The sequence below is a fragment of the Helicoverpa armigera genome, chromosome 31, assembly GCF_030705265.1.
Source record: "Helicoverpa armigera isolate CAAS_96S chromosome 31, ASM3070526v1, whole genome shotgun sequence".
NCBI lineage: Eukaryota > Metazoa > Arthropoda > Insecta > Lepidoptera > Noctuidae > Helicoverpa > Helicoverpa armigera.
Window position 1 is genome coordinate 4331846 of NC_087150.1, and position 14976 is coordinate 4346821.

Consider the following 14976-nt stretch of genomic DNA (forward strand, 5'->3'; position numbering starts at 1 on the left):
TTTTCCAGTCAATTTTATATAAATACTTTTTTAAACATTGAAAACAAATCCTACGTAAAAATAGCAATTGATCGATTTTTATAAATCCGCCAGTGTCAGCAAAACCATTTATCAAGGAAGGCTATGGGTAACTTTTTATCCATGTGTTGGATATAGTTTCTACGGGTTGCATATAAAATCTAAGTGAATGTGAACTTACCTTAAATGTAATAGTAGACGCCGCTTTGAAGTTTTCCAATATTTTGCAAAACCTCTCCACAGCGTACCTGATAAACAAATATTATATTTTAACAGTTGCTTTAGGTACAAGAGGCTCGTGGCTAAGTAACAGCGATACAGGATGATCATAAGGTTAAGCAACGATTGACGCAGTCTGCCCGTAGATGGGTAACCACCTTTCATCAAAAATCATCAAATGACTCCTCCCGCTGTGGGTTACGCGCGGTGAGGGAGTGTCAGACTCTTACTGACTAAACACCGTCGTGTTCCGTCGTAGGCCGCCTATGTACCAGCGCCGCGGTAATGAGCGCGAACTATCCCGCAACCATGGCAAGGCTAACCACCTTGGCAGTTGTTATGGATAGTTACAAGCTAGAAAACTACCTGGCTACCAAGGTAACTGGGTTGAGGAGGTCAGATAAGCAGTCGCGCTGTTGAGGTCAGATAGTCAGTCGCTCCTTGTAAAGCACTGGTACTCAGCTGCATCCGTTTAGACTGGAAGCCGACCCCAACATAGTTAGGTAAAGGCTAAGCAGAAGATGGTATTGTCTGCTGATATTTGTCAAATTCTGAAAGGGTGTTATTTCTAAATACTATTTTAGACGAAGTTTTACTCACTCTTTCTCCATAGGCTTATCAAACGGTCGACATAGACAGACGCTGTTGACTATCTGATGTGTCGTCTCGCTCTGAGCAGCTAACTTGCAAAGCTGTTCGTGTATTATTGCTGCACCTATCTATCTCCCGAGCCTTTTCCCAACTATGTTGGGGTCGGCTTCCAGTCTAACCGGATGCAGCTGAGTACCAGTGTGCCACAAGGAGCGACTACCCTATCTGACCTCCTCAACCCAGTTACCCGGGCAACACGATACCCCTTGGTTAGACTGGTGTCAGATTTACTGGCTTCTGACTACCCGTAACAACTGCCAAGGATGTTCAATGACAGCCAGGACCTACAGTTTAACGTGCCATCCGAAACAGAGTCATTGGTGTCCAAGATATACTTGAAAGTACATACAAACTTAGAAAAGTTGCATTGGTACTTGCCTGATCTGGAATCGAATGCCCTCATACTTGAGAGGTTGGTTCTTTACCCACTAGGCCACCACGACTACCCTTTAATACACTAGTTTAATTAAATTATATAGTTAATATACTCACTCTTTCTCCATAGGCTTATCAAACGGTCGACATAGACAGACGCTGTTGACTATCTGATGTGTCGTCTCGCTCTGAGCAGCCAACTTGCAAAGCTGTTCGTGTATTATTGCTGCACCTATAATATAAACATATTATTAATATAAGAATATGTGTTATATAAGAATATGTGTTATATAAGAATATGTGTTATATAAGAATATGTGTTATATAAGAATATGTGTTATATAAGAATATGTGTTATAATGTGTTATATAAGAATATGTGTTATAATGTGTTATATAAGAATATGTGTTATAATGTGTTATATAAGAATATGTGTTATAATGTGTTATATAAGAATATGGGTCATACAAGAATATGGGTCAAACAAGATGTTATATAAGAATATGTGTTATATAAGAATATGGGTCAAACAAGAATATGTGCTATACTAGAATATGTGCTATACAAGAATATGTGCTATACAAGAATATGTGCTATACAAGAATATGGGCCATACAAGAATATGAGACATACAAGAATATGGGCCATACAAGAATATGAGACATACAAGAATATGGGACATACAAGAATATGGGACATACAAGAATATGGGACATACAAGAATATGGGACAAATAAGAATATGGGACATACAAGAATATGTGCTATACAAGAATATGGGCCATACAAGAATATGAGACATACAAGAATATGGGACATACAAGAATATGGGACATACAAGAATATGGGACATACAAGAATATGGGACAAATAAGAATATGGGTCTAACAAGAATATGGGTCATACAATAAATATGTGTTATACAAGAATATGGGTCATATAAGAATATGGGACATATAAGAATATGAGTCATACAAGAATGTGTGTCGTGAAATAATTTAGGTCATACAAGAATATGGATCATACAAGAATATTCGATATCTTAATATCGTATAATAATCGTGTGGGACACATTCGATATCGTAACATACAAGAAATTATGACACACATGAATTTGTCATTCATAAGTGCTTTTAAAGGCCCAAATGAGATAAATGATTTTACTTTGATTTATTTAATGCAAGAATTCATGTCTGTTCTACTGTCTGACTTATAAAGCTAGTACAAAATATGCACTCACTCTGCGGCGGCGCCAGAGCCCGGCGTAACAGCGGTATGTCCCACAGGTCGGGCTGCGCGTCCGCGCGGGCCCGCACCGCGCGGACCATCCGCGCCGCCGCGCCGACTGTGCTGCCACCTGGGGGAAAGATTGGGAAAAATCACTTAGTAAGTAGGCTCCGAAACTATTGAACAGGTTTGAAATTCTGTCACTGTTGGAAAGCTACATTGTCCGAGTTGAACATAGGCCATGTTTAATCAGGGTACGTGAAAAAGTTTCGTAAAGGCGCACGTGAAACCGCCGGAAATAGCTAGCCATATGACAAAAAAAATAATATTCATAGAACAAAATGGAGATGTCATAACGCAAAATCTAAGATAGGGTCACCAAAATCCCGGTATTAATACATTTTTTGTAACACCAAAAATTTTATGTACATGCACACATTGCATGGTATTTGTATGACAATGTATATGGCTCACGCGGCACGGCTACGACTACGTCGTACTACGCCTGGCTATGTTTCAACAAGCCTACGAGGCGTAGCGCTATTAGACTGGCAAGTGTGGCTGCGAATCTCCGCGTAGCAACATTAAAAAGCGGAAAAAACAATATTTAAACCGATTTAAAAAATTCTTTCACCATTACAAAGCTAAATTATCTGCGAGTAACATAGGCTATATCTTATCCCGGTACGGGCAGTAGTTTCCATGGGATGCAGATGGTTCATGGTGCGAGTTCCAACTCATCACATCGAGAGCTTCCTTAAGGAAGAGTTTTGGCCGAAGGGTGTCGTCTATCGGAGATTCCGAGGATGGCTTCAAGTGTTTTAAGTTGTTTATATAAAATATGTTTAAGTATATCCTAACTAATATTATAAATGTGAAAGTAACTCTGTCTGTCTGTCTGTCTGTCTGTCTGTCTGTCTGTCTGTCTGTCTTTTCTTCACGCCTAAACTACTGAACCGATTTGTGTGAAATTTGGTACAGACATAGTTTGGAACTTGAGAAAGGACATAGGATAGTTTTTATTTCAAAAAAAATATATAAAAATAAAAAATAAAATTTATTCCGGACATATAGCGCCATCTATTGGTCAAACAACAAAAATATGCCGGAAGTCACTATTCCATGCGAACGAAGTCGCGGGCAAAAGCTAGTGATTATATAAAACTTACAGTGCGCCAAAGCCCACACACAGTCTCGTATGAATGCGAGCAGAGCGTCCGCGTTGTTAGCGAGACAGAGGCACAGGCGACAGTGGCAGCCGAACCGGGCGCGATACACCCAGTCTTCTGTTACCATCTCGACGCTCCTGTGGGTGAAAATGTAGAATATTATTATTGTTATATTTACCGTACCGTATTATACAAAAAAAAAAATTAACCATAATGGCTAAGAAACTTATGAACCAATTTGAAAAAATCTTTCACTATGTCAAAGCTGCACTCTCCCCGAGTGGCATATGCAATATTTTATCCCGGTATGGGTAGTAGTTCCCACGGGACTAGGGTAAAACGCTATGACTGAGGTCTCGGGTTCGATACCCGGGTCGAGCCGAAATCGCTTTGTGAGTAATTTTAATAAAACTTTTACTAAGCAACCTGGAGCCTAGAAGTTCATCGTGCATAGTGTCGCACGTTAATGTCGGTCCTGCGTGTGATCTCTCTACGATGGTGTCGGATTGTCGTCCCATCGCGCTATAAGAGTGAAGGAGTAGTGAGTGCACCGCAGTCCAAGCTAAGGAAGTTAAGTTAATGTGCGTGCACTATAATATGTCCTGCGCAGCTGGCTGATCTCCTTATACGAGAACAGCCGCCGTGGCCGAAATGTTTAGACTGGAAGATGACCCCAACATAGTTGGTAACAGGCTAGGCAGATGATGATGATGATGATGACTTACATATTAGTCCCGATGACAGTGAACATGAGTGCTGATATCTCGCAGAAGGAGTGGAAGACGCCGAGCAGCCAGTCCTGCACGGGCGAGAACGTCACGCCAGAGCTGGATATAACACTACACTTACATATTAGTCCCGATGACAGTGAACATGAGTGCTGATATCTCGCAGAAGGAGTGGAAGACGCCGAGCAGCCAGTCCTGCACGGGCGAGAACGTCACGCCAGAGCTGGATATAACACTACACTTACATATTAGTCCCGATGACAGTGAACATGAGTGCTGATATCTCGCAGAAGGAGTGGAAGACGCCGAGCAGCCAGTCCTGCACGGGCGAGAACGTCACGCCAGAGCTGGATATAACACTACACTTACATATTAGTCCCGATGACAGTGAACATGAGTGCTGATATCTCGCAGAAGGAGTGGAAGACGCCGAGCAGCCAGTCCTGCACGGGCGAGAACGTCACGCCAGAGCTCGATAGGCGCTCAGCTTCTGAGGGACAAATACAAAAACAGTCAAGTCAAAAATGTTTATTGAAAGTACGCTTTTTCAGGTCAAAATTACAAAAGGACAACCTCCAAAACGCCCACCCTTCACCACTTCCTAAGTGTTTTTGCTGGGAAGAAGAAGTGGCGCAACAAACTCCCCAGCAACACATATCTGTCTGTACGTTAGAAGAACCTTTTTACAATGTTTTATGTATAATTTTAAGTGTATATTGCAGTATGCAACGACCACATGCTAGCTAGCACTCAGATTGCATACCTTAAATAAAGTATCTAAGGGCATATTTTTCACTCGAGACTAACTTTTATCTGAAGAATGTGTTTGACGTTTTATTTAACATATTTTGTATACATATTCACTTTTCCGTTCACATCTAACCGACAATACATTATGCGTATTATACATAGACACTAACATTCGGCGGCTGACAAACAGTTTGCTTTGAACGCAGCCAAAAAGTTAGTTCAATATCGTTACAGCCTTTTTATCGTCCCACTGCTGGGCTGCGGCCTCCTCTCACACGGAGAAGGATTGAGCATTAATCACCACGCTTGCTCAATGCGGGTTGCTGATTTCAGACTTAATAGATCAGTTGAAAGTTTAATCTATACTAATATTATAAAGAGGAAAACTTTGTTTGTTTGGTTGTAATGGATAAACTCAAAAATTATTGGAAAGATTTTAAATATTCTTTCACCATTAGAAAGCTATATTATCTGCGAGTAACATAGGCTATATTTTATCCCGGTGCGGGCAGTAGTTCCCACGGGACGCGGGTGAAACAGCGGGAAAATGGCTAGTATACCTATAAAAACCATAAAGTCGCACACATACCCATGCCACAGACGTAATGCAACAACGCAGCTTCCTCCTCGGCGGTGACGGCCGCGTCGTCGTCCAGCATCTCACTGCCAGACAGCCTGCGAACAAACGAATGTGTTAACCAATGTTATGTGCAAAATTAGTAGCTGGGGACATTGTTGCGTCACTTCTTCTTCCCAGCAATAACACATAGGAAGTGGTGACTTTTTATCTGATAATCTTTACTAATATAATAAGAAAAGTGTACATTTTTATCTATGGATGTCTATTCCTCTTTCGCGGAAAAACTACTAAATAGATTTTGATGAAAACTTCTTTAAACATAGCTTATAAATCATAATTACATATAGGCTACTTTATATCGAGGTACGGAGAGTTATTCGGTCGGTATGCGGATGAACATCTTTGATAGTCTTTATGGGCCAGAAGCCTGAAAATCTGGCAACCAGTATTACCAACGTTTGCCCAGGATTTACCTGAGTGAGTAGGTCAGGTAAGCAGTCGCTCTATCTTGCACACTGGTACTCAGCTGCGACTTTAGACATCTAGGTGGACTGGCAGCCTACCCCAACATAGTTGACCAAAAGCTATGCCAATAGGAACTTAGTAAAAAGACATATACGCACTTAGGAAAAGTCTTACCATATGATAGGCACTAAAGAAAAGTCTAGACAAATTATAAAAACGCTTACATGTCAGTCTGTGGTTCCTGTGGGGAGTCATCCTCCAAGGGTATGTCATCGTGAACTATTTCCTCGGCCGACGCGAGAAGCTGACGAAAGAAAACATTGTTATTTTAATAATACTCGTTAACCGACACCAAAAAGGAAGGAGTTTATCAAGTCATCTTTTTTTTGTGCTGTTTCACACTACTATATTCTGTGGGATACGGCGGCTGTTCTCATATAAGGAGATATACCAACTGCGCTGATCATATTATAGTGCATTTGGACGTTTGGACATATACCAGCAGATGATGGGTTGTACAAGCACATCAAGCTACTATAGTCTGTCGTTTATTCAAAAGATTTTCAACTTTATCTCGAAAGTATAAGATTTTATATTGATTGTAAAATTTTACAGATCTGTACCTACTGTAACTGTAATAATAATAAAGTATTGTCGGCTAGGCGGCTGTCCTCATATAAGGAGATCAGTCAGCTGCGCAGGACAAGCAAATGTGCCCAAACTATGTGGGCACATTTGCTTGAACTGCGGTGCACTCACTATTCCTTCACTCTCATAGCGCGATGCGACGACAATCCGACACCACCGGAGAGAGATCACAAGCAGGACCGACAGCAACGTGGTCTCTGCACGGGTGTATCAATTACCAACTTCCAGACTACGGGCTGCTTTGTAAGTGTTGTGTGTGTGAGAGAGTGTCATGTGTGTGTGTGTGTGCATATATATAACAACAACAAATAGACTAAATTGTGTTCTTTTTATTATGTATTAGTTTATAGTTATTATTTTGTTTCATTATTTATGTATTGATTTTGATTTTTCATATGTATTAGTTTACCTATAAGAATTGTAATGTTAACTATTTATAAATCGTATTTGCTATGGGCATTAGTTGCCTGATGTAAAGGAATAAATACAATTATTTATCACGAATTTGTGGGAGGTGTGCACTCGGCAACGGTCGGCGAACGAATGACCCGAGTCGTACGCGCCGCTTTATATAAGGTCCACCGTTGACAGATCGACGGTGGCGCCGTCACGTATATTTTTATTTTGTCGTGTTTTAGTACAAAAAAGAAAAGGTATTGATATCGAAAGATGTTTATTTTGTAACCGATAGTACGGTCACAGTCGTCATAGTAGGCACGGCGGCAACGCGAAACCGGTTTACTGACGCCAGCGCTGCTCCAAGCGCGTAAGAATAGTTAGTATCCATATTTTGCATCAAATTCATTCAAATTCATTTTTTTGAATAAAAAAAAAAATTTTACTGATGATGCAGATACGTTCTGTTAATGATTCTGGACCACCAGTTATTTTTTGTGCACTGCTTAAAATTCATTCCTATATGTTTGTGTGTGTGTGTGTGTGTGTGTGTGTGTACATACCTGCAGTATATCCTCGTGGCGTATGAGGAAGTGTTCGGGGTCGGGCGCGGGAGCGTCGGAGCTCAGCAGCGGCAGTAAGAACTGGCCCATCGCTGGAGCCTCTGCCTGTGTGTGTGTGTGTGTGTGTGTTAGTGTGTGTGTGTGTGTACATACCTGCAGTATATCCTCGTGGCGTATGAGGAAGTGTTCGGGGTCGGGCGCGGGAGCGTCGGAGCTCAGCAGCGGCAGTAAGAACTGGCCCATCGCTGGAGCCTCTGCCTGTGTGTGTGTGTGTGTGTGTGTTAGTGTGTGTGTTTGGGTGTGTACATACCTGCAGTATATCCTCGTGGCGTATGAGGAAGTGTTCGGGGTCGGGCGCGGGAGCGTCGGAGCTCAGCAGCGGCAGTAAGAACTGGCCCATCGCTGGAGCCTCTGCCTGTGAAGACAAAACAAAACAATTGTTAATTGAAAACCTAAATAAAACACATAAATTGTGGGCAGTCATTACGGATAGTCAGAAACCAGAATTTTTGGCAACCAGTCTTACCTATCAATGGGTATAAGATTGCCTAGATAACTGGGTTGAGGGGATCAGATAAGCTATTGCCCCACAATGCAACTGGTTAGACTAACAGTCGACCCCAACATAGTGGAAAAAAAAGCTAGATAGATAATGAACTCTTTGTATCTTCCTTGAAAATTTGTCCCAGGCAAAGTTTAAAGCCATTTCATCATCATCAGCCTTTTATGGCCCGTATGGAGTCACTATCTTATTTCCTTCTGTAACCCTTTATGTACCAGTGTCGCGGTAACTCGCGCGAACATTCCCGCAGCACCAGGTATTTGTATAGATTGTGTAATATAATTACCTTATGCTGAAAGCCGTTGCAGTCGACATCAACGGCCGCCGCCTCCTTCAGTGAAGAGCTGTCTGATGAACCGGCTGTGAACAAGAAAGAAAGATATTAAAACATGTCAAACTACTACAAAAATAGCGTACAAACTAACTAACTAACTTTGTCTTTCTATCAAACTGTCGTTACATGTAGATTGGTCATGGAAAACAAAATGACTAGCGGAGATGTCACCGCGCAAAATAGCGAAGAAAGTAGCGAAACAATATGTGGGCATTCCAGACATGTTGAACTTTATAATAAAATCACCAATCAATCAAGACCTATCTTTGACAGATTGGTTTTGATTTTTAATTTGACAGGGAACCCGATCGCTTCGGTAGTTTTAGTCACTGATCACGGCTACAGTACGTTGCTTGATCTACAAGAAGGCATGTCCCACCTTCTTTATGGCAACTCCACTATCTTTCCTTTCTCCGTGATTAGAGTCTTCTTCTTCCTGCCCTGTTCTATTATTAGAGTATCTGGACAATCTCTGCTACTCACAAGCATCGTCGAGCTCGGTCCACTGGTCGTCGGAGTCGGACTCGGCGCCGACGTCGGACGCGTCGGACACAACCTCTACACGACGCACGCGCATGCAAACCGCGCGCCGAGCGGCTGCACTGCGCCGCCGAGACATCTGTGGGAGAAAATTATATGAACAATATTGTACCTATTTCTATGTAACTGGGGACTTTTGAGGTACTGGTTGCTAAGTCACTTTTATCAACTTGAGTGTTTAGCTGTGTCGCGAGTTCTGGCATATTAGGTGTCAAAAAAATTATGTACTTTTGGAACTTTGGATGCGTATGATGAAACCTGAATATGTACTGTCAACCAATCTAATATGTACTATCAACCAATCCGATATGTACTATCAACCAATGAAACGTGTGATTCTCCTTAAGAAAGTTTTCGTGGAGACAATCGAATACAATAAGGTCGAAATTCAGTATGTACTGCAAAACTGTAAAGGAGATAGTTTTCATTGTGATGACAGGTTCAAACGATTTTTAGACAACGTGAGTCTACATGTCATAAGTTGATAGTAGTAAAAAAATAGAAAAAGTAACAAGTAAATAGTTACAATTTCGTATTAAAATTCTACCTCAAATACCGTCAAGCAGGGGCCCGATTCTCCTAAGTTAATAATGTCAAAATCTAATAGAAATCGAATCGCAATATGATCGTAATAGCAGTTTTAACCATATCGGGCATTCTGCTACTAATAAAAGACCAATCGTATTCGATTGACATTTGATTGGTGTGCGATTGTAATCGTAAATCATTTTCAGACAAAATGATTCATTATTGAATGACAGAAAAGGATAAAAACGTTTATTTCAAAGAAAAAATAGCGGAATGCCACATACCCTTCAATCGTAATCGAGTCGGGATTGGATGTCAGTCGAACCGAGTGTCGAACGTGAATCGTGTGTCGCTTAAGTAAAATTAGGAGAATCGGGCCCCAGAATTAAGACAACTTGTTAGGTATTTGACACTTACCTCTTTCCCCTTAGCGATTGGTCGTCGCCTAGGCGCCCTCTGCGGCCGGGAGTGACGCCTCGGCCGTCCTCCGCGCCCCCCCGACCAGGAGGATGAGGAGGAACCGCTGCCGGAGCCGCGGTGACCCATCTGTGGTGCGAGTAGTTAATGTTGATTAAAACAATAAATAAAAATACGTCTGAGGCCAGAGGCTGTTCTCATATAAGGAGATCAGCCAGCTGCGCAAGACACATTATAGTGCACAAGCATTTGCGAAGACACAAGTGCACTCACTATTCCTTCACTCTCATAGCGCAATGGGACGGTAACCGACACGACCAGAGAGAGATCACGTGCAGGACCGACATTAACGTGCTCTCCGATGCAGACTACAGGCTGCTTTTTGAAAGTTTATAAAACCCACAAAGCGATTTCGAGCTTGCGACCACTAGACCAACGAGGCAGTCAATATAGGCGGTTTTTTTTATTGCTGATGATTATTGATTGGATAGATTTCAAGGGTCCCCTTAGCGATGGGTCGTCGCCTAGGCGCCCTCTGCGGTCGAGTGTGACGCCTCGGCCGCCCTCCGCGTCTGTGGTGAGTAGATTGACTTTAGTTCTCAGATAGATTTAAAGGTGGTCCCTTAAGCAATGGGTGGTCGCCTAAGTAACTATGGGACCAATTTGAAAAATGATTACTATCTCCAGATGACAGGCTATATTTAAAAACCAAACACATTGGGAAGTAGTTCCCACAGGACGCGGATGAAACCGCGACAGTCTTATTCATTATTATTGAAGAAATTATTTACACATGCATTGTTGAAAATATGTATGTGTCTGTGACTCCTTCAAAGTCAAATGAACTTTCTTAGTTAATTTTGGATGACAATGATGAATGAAATCTGGCGTAAACAATACAATTTGAATTTTCTGATGGTGACATATTATATTCAACACATAGATGGAGGATCCCACTAACATTTCATAGATTAGTAAAGCATGAGGTAGAATGGGGTATACTCAGAAAAACCAAACCACAATATTTTGAAAAATCATAATCCTCTGAGCCTTTTTCTCAACTATGTTGGGGTCAGCTTCCAATATTTTGAAAAAAGTATGATCAAAATCACTAAGCGCCACAAATACCTATTTCAAAGTTGATCAAAGCAGCTCATATTTACTCAGACATGAAAAAGTCACTTGACTGATGTATTTCATTCTTAGATTCACTAAAATCACTTGATTGCCAATCTATCTAATATTCTATATCTATGGTTTAACATGATGACTTCATCAAGTGTTCAACAGTTGCCCTATCATCACTTTATAGAACAGCAACGGAAGAAAGTTTAAATCTACTCATATTATGTTAATCTATAAATAATAAGACAAGTATGTGAACTAACTAGTACCTAACATATGTTTTCAACAATTGGTTTTTCAAGTACATCGGGAACTCCCCAATGGCTTGAAAATAACTACAGTCTAGACTTTATTGTACAGCTGATATTTCTCAAGAAATTGTTTCATATGTTCAATTCTAAGAAAGAGAGGTAGGTGGGTTTTATTCACTAATTAATAAAGTAAACCAATTAAAGTAGACAACTTCCACAAGGACTGGCCACAAATGGTGACCGATAGGGAAAAATGGAACGCTATGGGGGAGGCCTTTGCCCAGCAGTGGGACAACGCAGAATAAATAAAAAAATACAAATAGTTAATTAAAATTTTAGACTTATCTGAAGTTGTTTTGTTTAAAAGCCCTAACCTCAGGAATTATAAACTTGTCGAAATTTTATTGACTTTCAGTGTTAAATTGCCCATTTAAAAAAGGACATTTTATTATTCAAGTGCACGGAGTAGTACCAATCGGAAAAAGGCGAATCTCGTTTAAGGCTAAGGTATATTTTATTAGGGTGCGTAGAGTACTTCCCACAAAATGAGAGTCAAAGTCAAAAATGTTTTTTAAAAGTAGGCTAGTTTTTAGCACATTTTCACGTCAAATTTACAAAAGGACAGCACCCCCAAAATGCCCCCCTTTCACCACTTCCTAGTGTTATGGCTGGGAAGAAGAAGTGGTGAAGAACAAACTTCCCAGCAACATAGCTGTCTATTATGATGTCGAGCCAAATTTAATTCAAAACTAGTTGTGATAAATGAGGCTTATTCTAAGGGCAAAGTTAAGCCAGTTTTATCCCAGTGTCCAGAGAATGGTATCCACAAATTGTATGTCCAAACTGCATTAAACAGAAAGTCATAAAAGTAGTGAAACAAAACAAAACATAGCTACTTCATGTTTATGCTAAAAATGAAATATTTGTAAACATACCAAGTTTTGTTTTTGTAGAAATGGTATTATAATACATACTTCGAGAGATATTTATAGATTTGTTGAGTATTTGAACATCTTTAGCAGTTGTTATGGGTTGTCAGAAGTCAGACAGTCTGACAACCTGTCTTAACAAGGGGGTATAGTATTGTCTGGGTGGGAAATGACTGACATGATTGGTACACCTACATTATGTCTATTGCCTCGTTGGTCTAGCTGTCGCAAATGCGGCTGCTGAGCACACGGGCTCGGGTTCGATTTCTGGGTCGGGCCAAAATCGCTTTATGGGTTTTAGAAGACTGTCACTAAGCTGCCCGGAGCTTAGAAGTTGTTGTGTTTTGTGACCCGTGCATCAGAGAGCACTTAAATGTCGATCACTCCGGTGGTGTCGGATTGCCATCCCAGCGGGTTATGAGAGTGAAGGAATAGTGAGTGCACCTGTGTCCAAGCAAATACTCGTGCTCTATAATATGTCCTGTGCAGCTGGCTAATCTCCTTACGTGAGAACAGCCGCCATGGCCGATAATCGGCTAGGAGGACAGGATGATGATGACACCTGTGTTGCAAGTTACCTAACAAGTGTCAAGTTAAATAGTTTTTAATACAGTCAGTCAGTAGAAGTGTAGATTGGTGATAGTCTGTGTACTAAAACTGTTTTGAAATTGTAAATTTTGTTTTGATTTTTTTTTGCTATACTGTGTTTGAAAAAGTCTGAAGTTGACTTTTCAGCTGTTTTTGGCAGAGAATAGTTTTCTATACAGTCAATCAGAAGTGTAAATTGTGTATGGTTCTTTGACCACGCCTAATATACAGAGGTTGATGAATTTTTACTTTTAAATTACTTAATTTTTCATGAGTATTATGGTGGTCTAGTGGGTAAAGAACCAACCTATCAAGAATGAGTGTAGGGTCAATTCCATGTCAAGCAAGTACCAATGAAACTTTTCTAAGTTTGTATGTACTTTTTCAGTATACTTTTAGTATTTGAAGATTTTTCATGTGTCAAGTCAAGACTGTTACTTGTGAGACGAAGGCAGATAGAAGAGTATGGAAGGAAAAAAACATGCTGCACCAACCACCAATAAAATTGGGATAAGGGCAGGAGGATGATGATGATGATTTTACTGTGATAATGGTACTGTCAAACTGATCTGATGATGGAGCCGGAAGATATGAACTGGAACTTCATGATGGAACATCGTATCATAGCTGTGTTTGGACTTGTTAGAAAACTCTTGTAATGGAGTTGGACTGTTGCTATGTATGTGCATTTATAGAACTTTGTTTTTCTAGTTTTTTTAAACTATAAATTTTATATTTATAAGAATTTTCTAGAATGAATAAGGAAAAAATAATGAAATCATGTGTTAATGTTATCTTTTGCAGCTTATTTACTTTCTTTGTGTAGAAATTAGTTGTTTGTTTACAAGTATGTTTTGAAATGAGTGATAGTGGATAATTTTTATATTCAGAGTCATAAATAGGGGTGTAGGTTCCTTTTGATTATATGTAGTTTAAATATAAGATTTATCCTAATAAGAAAATTAATAAAAATGTGAGAAATTATGTTCTAACGGGTTGGTATTGAAAAAAATAGTAATTTCATTATGTACACCTTTATGAATTGTCTAAAATATACTAGAAAAATAGAAGATTTTTTCTTAAAATACCTTACACTTTACAAAATAAACTGAAAACCTTTAAACAAACCAAAAAAAACATGGTTCACCCACTTAAAAATGAAAAATCCAACTTGTGAATTAAAAATCAGGTAACTACTAGGCAAACAGGTTTAGCAAGCGCTACAACCAATCAATAACACATAGAGGTTTTATTCAAAATCTTCGTTCTATTGTCGCGAAACATACACAAAACACAACATACGTACTATTTAGCGAACGTGAGTTCAATGACATCGTCGCTGCGAGGAGTCAAAGACAGACTCAATTGTCACAACCTAAAACCAGAGAGGTAACAGTCAGCCATATTGGTACTCACGGCTATTTCAAAAAGAGATGGGAAGTCCTGCTGGGGCTCTCCGTCCGCCAATCCTGCGAGTAGACCGAGCTCCGCGCTCAGATCGGCTAGCTCAGCCCCGATGCGCTCCGCCCGATCCGCATCGCCAAGCTCATCTTTCAGGATGTCTCCGATCTCGTCGGACACCGCGGCCACGGCTGAAGCCACCTCGTCTGAAGGCACTCCCTCCTTGCCCAGCCCCTCGCCACCGCCGGCGAAGAGCTCAGCTTCCTCAGCATTACCAGTACCACTACGGCCTAAACATTTCTCCATGGAAAACATCATTTAAGAACCGAATAACACAACTCATACGACAAACGTAACATCTAAAGTCACCGCTGGTCCTCTTAGATCACTCGAAAACAGATAACTCGGTAATTAAAAGACTTGAAACCATTTTTTCATCGGCACCGATATATCCCGAAGTTTTTGACAATACCAATATGGCGACGATATTTTTAGGTATTTTGTGACCAGTTG

At 40.5% G+C, this 14976-nt stretch overlaps 1 protein-coding gene across 1 annotated transcript in view; it reads right to left on the minus strand.

Moving 5' to 3' along the window:
* LOC110383528 (uncharacterized) overlaps positions 1-14976 on the minus strand; it is a 68922-nt gene extending 53946 nt beyond the window's left edge. The window contains exons 1-14 of the mRNA XM_064043183.1: positions 14479-14976; positions 10170-10298; positions 9168-9303; positions 8637-8710; positions 8099-8203; positions 6406-6485; positions 5726-5811; positions 4756-4876; positions 3659-3795; positions 2503-2619; positions 1381-1495; positions 1267-1271; positions 838-946; positions 200-266 (exon numbers count right to left, since the gene is read on the minus strand). Of these exons, the coding sequence (XP_063899253.1) occupies positions 200-266; positions 838-946; positions 1267-1271; positions 1381-1495; positions 2503-2619; positions 3659-3795; positions 4756-4876; positions 5726-5811; positions 6406-6485; positions 8099-8203; positions 8637-8710; positions 9168-9303; positions 10170-10298; positions 14479-14781 (1584 nt within the window). The 5' untranslated portion in view covers positions 14782-14976. The remainder of the gene's footprint in view (positions 1-199; positions 267-837; positions 947-1266; positions 1272-1380; positions 1496-2502; positions 2620-3658; positions 3796-4755; positions 4877-5725; positions 5812-6405; positions 6486-8098; positions 8204-8636; positions 8711-9167; positions 9304-10169; positions 10299-14478) is intronic.